Source organism: Hyperoodon ampullatus (genome assembly GCF_949752795.1).
Source record: "Hyperoodon ampullatus genome assembly, chromosome: 12".
Classification (NCBI taxonomy): Eukaryota; Metazoa; Chordata; class Mammalia; order Artiodactyla; family Ziphiidae; genus Hyperoodon; species Hyperoodon ampullatus.
The window spans coordinates 20,626,657-20,636,512 of record NC_136925.1 but is presented as its reverse complement, the minus strand read 5'-3'; the positions used below and the strand labels follow the sequence as shown (position 1 = coordinate 20,636,512).

The following is a 9,856-nucleotide window of genomic DNA, read 5'->3' as shown; positions in this document are numbered from 1 at the left end:
AAACACTTTTTTTCTGTGATAAAAACAGAACAGAGGAGCTGCAAAGAGAAGCCCCCTTATTGTTCATTGTCCCTAAGTTTTCACTGCTATGGCAGGTGTACTTTTCAAAACTGGCCAGAAAAAAAATCTCAGTCTAAATTCCTTCTGCAGTATGACTTTGCCACTCCCACATCAAAAAGTAGTGTCTATCTTTGTACCCTGTTTGATAGATGGGGTTGGCGTATATGTGTATGGTACTTGGTGTGTCAAGATATGTAGAGAGAGATATATATAGATATATACCGATGTCCATATGTGTGTGTGTATGGTACACTGCTATTTACCTATTATATAAATCATTTAATACATTAATTATATATTAATGTATATAATCACAATAAATAATACGCAAACATAATTAAATAATAATAGTAAGTTTAACATTGTAAATCAACTATACTTCTATGAAAAATAAAAAATAATAATAGTAAATCATGGCAATAATATTCTTTAATACTCTTAAGAATGTTATCTTTTCCTCACAGAGTCTTATTATATTAAGAACATAAATTTGCCCACATACCTAGTTTGATATAAAGTAACAGATACCCAGTTGAAACACTGAAGCTCTTATATATGCTTTTTATTAATGTTTTCTTTTGAATTCTTATGACTTTTATATCTTAGCATAAAATGGCTCTTACCTGTGGCATATTTAACACTTAGACATTCATGTATTAGCCAGCTACAAATTCTAGAGCTAAGTGAGAATATGTCGTCTCTAATGAATTTATTATCTGAAAATATTTTATTAAACACTTATTCTAAGTTGTCATTCAAGAGTTATCTTGTTTCTCAGTATGAATGACAGCTCTACACAAGCAACTTTTGATTGATACTGTTACTGTTCTAAAGTCCCGATGCAACACAACTGCATCTACTCTGTGCAAGACCTTGTGCTAGGATGGGGGTGGGTTAGAGGGGCACAGTTTCTACCCTTAAGAAGCTTTACGTGGATGGAAAGACAAACAGGTATATAACTAGCTAGAGTTCAGGACAGACTGGGGAACTTCATCTAAGAATTATAAGCAAAGTGATGGATAAATGCAGTGGAGAGTTATTTATTCTCCCTTTGGGCTTGGATGAAACCTTCACAATGAAGCTGGTGGCTGGGCAGCTCCTTAAAAAACTCTGAGGTGGATGGCTGAGAAGGGGGAGAAAGGCCTTACAGGTCAAGTCGAGAATACACACATTTTCTTGGTCTCATTTTATTCTGATGGGGCAGGTGGCAGGAGGTGAGGGTGTGTTGAGTGGGTGTTGGAGGCACAATGTGGGGTTGGATATATAGAGTCTGTGATGCCTGCAGCGTCCTCACTCGGAATACCAAGAGGCTGAGATTAGTACATCTGATTTAGATTGAGCATGTTTTGAAAAATAGCATAAATCCCAGCTGAACATAATTATTGTTCCTGCCCTGGGTCTTAATGTTTTTCTTCCATATTCCAAAACAGAAAGGCCTAAGGGTGATTAGGCTGATGAAAACATTTATTAAAATGTTTTCGGAAACACCTAGAATTTGAGGGTTAATCCCTTTCTGCTTGGTTAATCTCATCTCTTTTTAAAACAAAGACAAAGCCGTTTCTGTTATTGAAAGTTAAAGGAATGGTGACTTTGGTTCTGCTTTTTCAATCTTCACTTTATCATAAAGCAAATCCTAAAATATGCATCCGTTTCATGCTCTCACTTTCTGCAATCTTGTTATAAATGCTTCTCTCTGAATTAATTCTGATATAATTGTTCACTGCATAATGATGAATTTTCATAATATATGAGCTGCAATATCAAAGCACAAAAATGATACTAGTTTAAAAAGGAAACCAGTTTCAATTCTGAAATTCTCCTTGTGGCTTTGTATATCACTTAAGAAGTGGTTCTCAAATTTCGGCTCTTAGAATCTGTTTATGATCTTAAAAATTATTGAAGAGCTCAAATAATTTTTAAAATGAATTTATATTTATCAATAGTTACTGATATAGAAATTATGTTGGAAAAAGTTTTAAAATATTTATTTTTATTTTTTTATTTTTTTGGCACATGCCTTGTGGGATCTTATTTCCCTGACCAGGGATTGAACCCGGGCCCTCAGCAGTGAAAGCACCAAGCACTGGACTGCCAGGGAATTCCCAGAAATATTTATTCCTTTAAAAACAACAATTTAAAACCCATCACATGTTAACACAAATACAATATATTTATAAAAAGTGACAATTTCCAAAACAAAAAAAGTCAGTGAGAAGAGTGGCATTGTTTTACCTTTTTGCAATTTTTTTTTTTTTTTTTTTTGGCTACATCCTGAGGCTTGTGGGATCTTAGTTTCCCAACCAGGGACTGAACCTGAGGTCATGGCAGTGAAAGTGTCAAGTCCCAACCACTGGACCACCAGGGAATTCCCTCTTTTTGAAAATTTAAGAAGTACTGGGCTAATAGAATACAGCTACATTCTCAGGTGCTTCTTTATTCAATCTGTTGCAATACCACATGTCATGTAGCCTCTAGAAAATTTCTCTGAACACTCATGAGGGGATGAGAGTGAAAAACCCAAGCAGCATCTTAGTATTATTATGAAAATAATTTTGACCTCACAGACCCACTAAAAGTGTTTAGGGTCCCCAGATCTCACTTTGAGAGCCACTGACTTAGGACAATATTTATTCAGTGTTAATTATGGGTGAAGATAAATAAAACCCATAATTACTTGTGTATAAGTATATAAATCAGGTAGAAATAATGATGTACATGTTTTAGCCTTACCTACATGTAAACAGTCTGTTTTCTGTATTATAAACTGTTGGTTCTACTGTCTGACAAATTATTCTTATAAGATACATGGGTTGATATAAACATCTAGCAAAAACATGGTCTTATCATGTCAGTCTACATGAAAAATAACCACAGCTTTTGAATCACATGAAATTATAAATCTCATTCTGAAATTTTTTTACAAGAAATTTTGGTTTTGATAAACTATAGATTTAGAGGAAGTTGCCCCCCCCAAAAGAAAAATGTACAGGGAAGTCCTGAGTATCCTTTAGCTAGTTCCCTCAATGATAATGCCTTCCAAAGCTATAGGACAAGGGGAAAACCAGGAAATTGACATTGGTACAACCCACAGAGTTTATTTGGATTTCACTAGTATTGTGTGTATGTGTGTGTTTCTGTGCAATCTCATCCCATGTTAGATTGTGACACTATCACAATCAAGATAAAGAACTGTCCCATCACCACAAGGCTCCCTGGTTCTATCTTTGTAGAGCCACATTTACTTACTCCTCTCAACTTCCTCCCCACATACTAACTCCTTGAAACTGCTAATGTAGCATCTCTATAATTTTATCAGTTCAAGAGTGTTATATAAATGTAATCACACAGAATGCAACCTTCACTCAGCAGGATACCCTTGAGATCCATCCAAGTTGCATGTGTATCAATAACATGTTCCTATTTGTTGCTACATAGTATATAATCTGGTATTGGAAGTACCATTGTTTGCAGAACCAACCATTCCTCTGCTGTTGGGCATTTGGATCATTTCCAGTTTGGGGCTATTATAAATAAAGATGCTATGACCCTTTGTATACATTTTATTTGAACACAGTTTTCATTTCTCTGAGATAAATGCCCAAGTACAACTGCTGGGTTATATGGTAAGTACATGTTCAGTTTTATAAGAAACTTCCAAACTATTTTCCAGAGGGCTGTACCATTTTATATTTCCACCAGCAACGTCTGAATTATCCTGTTTCTCTGCATCCATTTGGTGTTATTTTTATGTTAGCTAGCTGATAGGTATATAATATCTCATTGTGGTTTTAATTTGCATGTCCCTAATGGTTGATGTAGAATACATTAAATGTGCTTACTTGCCATCTATATATCTTCTCCAGTGCAATGCCCATTTTTCAATTGGATTTTTTAAATTGAGTTTTCAGAGTTCTTTATATATTCCAGATACTAGTCCTCTGTTAGACATGTGGCTTGCAAACATTTTCTCTAAGTCCATATCTTGTATTTTCATCCTCTTTGAGGATTAACCCATAATTTGGATGAGGTCTAATTTATCATTTTTTCCTTTTATGTATTTCATTGTCAACTCTAAAAACTATTCACCTAGCCCCTGCCCACCCTTCCCAATTTTTTCCTAAACATTTCATAGTTTCACATTTTACAGTTAAGTCGATGATCCATTTTGAATTAATTTTCATATAAGGTATGAGATTTACATTAAGGTGTTTGTTTATATGTTTGTTTTGTTCTGTTTTTGTATTTGTTTTGCCTATGGATGTCCAATTGTTATAGCAGCCATTATTGAAAAAGTCGAAATCCTCTGTTAAATTGCTTTGGCATCTTTGTCAAAAGCCAGCTGGGCATACTTTTTGGTTCTCTATTCTGTTCCATTGGTCTGTGTATCCCTCTGCTAATATCATGCTGTTTTATTACTGTAGTTATAGAATAAGACAACACTGGGAAGACTGGTTCCTCCCACTTTGTTTCTAAAATTGTTTTAGCTATTCTAGATCCTTTGCCATTCAATAATCATAAACTTCTCTGTGTCTACAAAAGCTGTGCTAGGATTTTGATAGGTATTTCATTAAACATAGAGATCAGTTTGGAGAGAATTGACGTCTTTACCATGTTGAGTCTTCCAATCCATGCACATGATATGTCTCTCTGTTTATTTAGGTCTTTAATTTACTTCATCAGTATTTTGTAATTTTCAGTGTACAAGTCCTGTCCATATTTTGTTAGATTTATACGTAAGTATTTTATTTTCTTTGGAGCGATTATAAATAGTATTGTGTTTTTAATTTGTTTCCACATTAATGTTTTTAGTATATAGAAATGTAGTTGATTTTTATGTGTTGTTTTTGTCATGCAATTTTGCTGAACTCACTAATTAGTGCCAGAACATTTTTTGTAGGTTCCCTGTTTTGCGCTTTTTTTTTTTAATGCAGATGATCATATCATCTATAAATAGGGATAGTTTTACTTCTTCATTTTAAATTTGTGTGCCTTAATTTCTTTTTCTTGCCATATTGTGCTGGCCAGAATGTCCAGCACTATATTGAATAAGAGTGTGAGAGTGGACATTCTTGCCATGTTCCTGATGTTAAGGGGAAAAAGCACTTGGTTTTTCACCATTAAGTGTGATGTTATCTGTAGGTTTTTGTAAATGCTCTTTATCAAGTTGAGAAAACCCTTTTGGTTCTTGTTTGATGAGAGTTTTTATCATGAAAGAGTACTGGATGCTGTCAAATGCTTTCCTGTTGATTGATATAATCATATGATTTTTCTTTATTCTTTTGATATAGTGGATTACAATTAAGTGATTTTCAAATATTGAAACAGCCTTGAATACTGTGAATTATTTTCAGTTGGTTGTGTTGAATAATTCTTCTTATTCATTACTGGGTTCAATTTGCTATTATTTTGTTTTGGATTTTTGCATCTAATTTCATGAGATATACCAGTCTCTTGTTTTCTTTTTTTGTTCTGTATTTGTCTGGTTTTGGTGTCAGGGTAATCCTGGCCTCATAAACTGTTCCCTTCTCTTCTATTTTATGAAAGTGGCTCTGTAAAATTGGTGTTAATTCTTTAAATGTTCTGAATTGTCTTCTCATTGGTAATTCTCTGTCTCTGTTATCTTTCAAGGTTTGAACATAAGCAGTTTAAAAATAGGTATAAAAATCTGTCCCTTTCACATATATACAATGGAATATTACTCAGCCATAAAAAGAAATGAAATTGAGTTATTTGTAGTGAGGTGGATGGACCTAGAGTCTGTCATACAGAGTGAAGTCAGAAAGAGAAAAACAAATAACATATGTTAATGCATACATATGGAATCTAAAAAAAAAATGGTACTGATGAACCTAGTTGCAGGGCAGGAATAAAGATGTAGACATAGAGAATGGACTTAAGGACACGGGGTGGGAGGGGGAAGCTGGGGCAAAGTGAGAGTAGCATTGACATGTATACACTACCAAATGTAAAATAGATAGCTAGTGGGAAGCAGCAGCATAGCACAGGGAGATCAGCTCAGTGCTTTGCGATGACCTAGAGGGGTGGGATAGGGAGGATGGGAGGGAGACACAAGAGGGAGGGGATATGGGGACATATGTGTGCATATGGCTGATTTACTTCGGTGTACAATGGAAACTAACACAGTATTGTGAAGCAATTATACTCCAATAAAGATCTATTAAAAAATTTTTGTCCCTTTTATCTTACATGAGATTTTTCTAGAACATGTAGGGATAAAACCCAGTTCTTAAATGCGGTGAGGTCAATGCCTGGATAAATGGTCAATCACTCAGCTGACCTTGCATAACCTGATCTCATGTACTCAGAATGCTTAGGTAAAGCTGTATCTACAGGTATAAATAAGTCAGGAAGTGGATTTAGGAAAACTTTGATACTACCTGCTGTCTACTCTTGCCACATTGCTGGGTTAGCATTTACTTTGCACATTGATAACTAGGCTTACAGCCCAGCTACCGACCGTGAATAAAAAGCAGGAGAGACATTATCCTTTCTTTCTGTTCTCCCACCTGGGAATGTAGAGATGGGAAGGATGGGCTCAAATGCTTGGATATTTTATATATCATATATAAGCTTATCTATCTATCTGTCTATGTATCCATCCATCCATCCATTCATACAGATATCCTTAGATATTATCTAGTTTAAATTTCATGTTTCATAAATAAGGACATTAAAGCTTCTTAACAGGATGTTAAGATTTTAAAAAGAGAACTTCTTGTTGTTATCATTATACCTGATTCTACTGGTTGATGTGAGAAGTGGGAAGAGTCAATTCTCTACCTCTTTCCAAGGGAGAAATTGCTTTTTTTATACATGGGTTTAGAGTGTATTGGGAGCTGTAAGCAGAGGGGTCAAGACACTGATGACTATTACTATTAATAGTAGTAATATTAAAATTACTGGTTGTTGTTATGCCTGTTAAGCCAATTTTATAGTAACTTTTTTCCCATGTCTGTTTTGCAGAAGAGCCATGGATTACTACAGAAAATATGCAGCTGTCATTCTGGCCACATTGTCTGTGTTTCTGCAAATTCTCCATTCCTTTCCTGATGGAGAGTTTACAATGCAGGGTGTGTGACCAAACTTGGGTTTGCAGTAACAAGAAAGCACACATTTCTAGATGTACATCAATAACTCCATTAATTACATTTCTACCTCCTTTTCAAATGTGATAAATCTTTGCTGTTGGATATCTATCTAGGCACTTTTAGATTGTGAACATAAAATTAAACTAGGTTCCAAAAATGTACAGTGAAAATGATATTTACATGTCCATTTAAATAGCAGCCTGTACATTTCCATCTGAAATAGATTCCTGATTATTCTTGATCTGAGTTTTACGAGCAGAAAGTGCTCCTTATTCAGTCTAGCTAGTTGATTTTTTTTCTTTTGTTTACATGTCTCCCAGAAGATTTGGGAGGATTTTAACATTGCCTTTGTAGATGAATTTTCAAATCAGTTAACAAGTGAGAAAACAAAACCATTTTATGCAGTAAATTTGTTTTGCTGTACTTTCTCAAAAATCCCATATAGTAGCTGATATAATTCCATCTGCTATGAAATTGCAAGCTACTATTGGTGATGGTTTTTCTCTAGACAAGTGATAATATTTTAACCCCTGTTCCCAAGTGCAGATGCCTGATCTCCTATCAGGCTGTGCCACTCACCATGCTTTCTTAATTCTGACATGCTTTTCTTTGTCAGTATTTGGAGTTGCTATGGGGGAAAAACAATAGCAGATTCTAAATGGGAAAATATTTTGCCTCTGGGCAAAATCCTTCTTTCAGATGAGCACGGTGTTTTCATCTGTCAAGTTTTGCATTCCCTATAGACATACTATCAGCACTGGAATTGAGAAGTCATACTTAAAGAAAGAGAAACTACTGCTACTGAGATTTCCCATGCATATCTGCAAAAATCATTTTCCCATGAAAATAACTGTAGTTGGTACAAATAGATATTGTGTATGAAGATGAACATACAGCCAAAAAGTATTGGGTTGGCCGAAAAGTTGGTCCGGGTTTTCCATGTTATGGAAGAACCCGATGAACTTTTGGGTCAACCCAATATTTATTTATTTATTAATTTAATTTCTTTTGATTTCCAATAAAAAAAAGAATATTTGCTGTCCCATAATAAGGAAAAATGCATAGTCTCTTTTAAAATTATTTTTGGATTATTTTACTCTTTGCCTTTTTTTTTCTTTCTTTTTTTCTGGTGATAGGCTGCCCAGAATGCAAGCTAAAGGAAAACAAATACTTCTCCAAGCTGGGTGCCCCAATCTATCAATGCATGGGCTGCTGCTTCTCCAGAGCATACCCCACTCCAGCGAGGTCCAAGAAGACAATGTTGGTCCCAAAGAACATCACCTCAGAAGCCACATGCTGTGTGGCCAAAGCATTTACCAAGGTGAGAACTGAAAGGGCCCCAGAGACTTTCTAACAGTTCAACCAGAGAAATGTCCTCAGAGCACATCCATGGGGTTTAATGTCAGAGGTATCTGATGACCCATGCTTTATTGGGCATTTGTAGAGTAAAGGGCTGCATTTGTACCCTTTAATCAAAAGAGTCAGCAACCTTGTGGGCACAGGCTGGATTTATTCTGAATGAAGAGAGTAGGGGTAGAGGTGATGAGGGGCAGGTTGGGAGAGAGTATAGAATACTTAGTGCAGACCTAAGCTCTCAGAGTGAAAATATCAGCTGAAAAGGAGAATATGCAAATATAGCAAGCATCTATTTAATTCAGCTGGCTAGAGTCAATTTTATTTAACAGTTTTCAATTTTGCCTACCTATCTATCTATATATATCTATCATCTATCTTTTTTTCCCCTTCCTCCTTAGGCTACAGTAATGGGAAATGCCAGAGTGGAGAATCACACTGAGTGCCACTGCAGTACTTGTTATTATCACAAATCTTAAATATTTTGCAAAGGGCCATGTTGATGACTGCTGATTTCCTGGAATGGAAAATTAATTTGTTCAGTGTTTATGACTTTGCAAGATAAAACCCTCCTTTTCCTTACCATACCATTTTTTACACGCTTTAAGAATATACTGCAGCTTTATTGCTTTTCTCTTTATCCTACAGTATAATCAGTAGTCTTGTTCTTTTCATTTGGAATGAAAGACAGCATTTAGCATGACCATAAAAAGCTGGTTCCGCTGGAAATAAAGTCTTTTAAATCATCATTCTACCACTGAATTCTAATTTTTTCTGAAAAGTTTCAAGCCAGTTACTTTTAATAGGATTAATGGGAAGGAGGGAGCCAGTGTGGGCCCCTATGTACTCAGTGACCCAACACTGGAGAATCTTGTTCCCACCAAGCCTTCCAGAGCAAGCGGTGAGTCCTTCGGCCAGTGTGCTAGTTATGAGACAATCCATTGGGGTGAAGGAAGAAAATATAACTTCTATTTCCATTCATTTTTACATTATCCCTTTAGATGACCATTTGGATGAGTTTTATAGAAGTACAGATACATTAGTATGGTCATGCATGTATAAAATTTATAAATAAATAAATATGCAGATATTGAGGATGTTTGGCCCGAAATTTTTTACTGGTAGAAGTTTTCAATCAGGAAAAAATAAAATAAAATAAAAGAGGAAGAACACTGCTCTAGGGTTTGGTAAAGACAAAATCATCCCCAGCCTGAAGTTTCTATCCACTGGCTTATGCCTGACCAAAAAAAAAAAAAAAAAAAAGCATCTTATTAGTTCCTGGCAGCCAGGTTGTAACCAAACAGAGGCTAAGGTAAGGATATCATCCTCTTACA

The 9,856-nt window shown here is 35.3% G+C and overlaps 1 protein-coding gene across 1 annotated transcript; it reads left to right on the top strand.

Annotated features, from left to right (window-relative positions):
- Positions 1-7,051: 7,051 nt before the first annotated feature.
- Positions 7,052-9,001, top strand: CGA (glycoprotein hormones, alpha polypeptide; the record flags this gene model as incomplete). Its single annotated transcript, XM_079716146.1, has 3 exons — positions 7,052-7,151; positions 8,306-8,490; positions 8,924-9,001. 3 exons carry the CDS (start codon positions 7,052-7,054, stop codon positions 8,999-9,001), a joined length of 363 nt encoding a protein of 120 aa, XP_079572272.1.
- Positions 9,002-9,856: the final 855 nt, after the last annotated feature.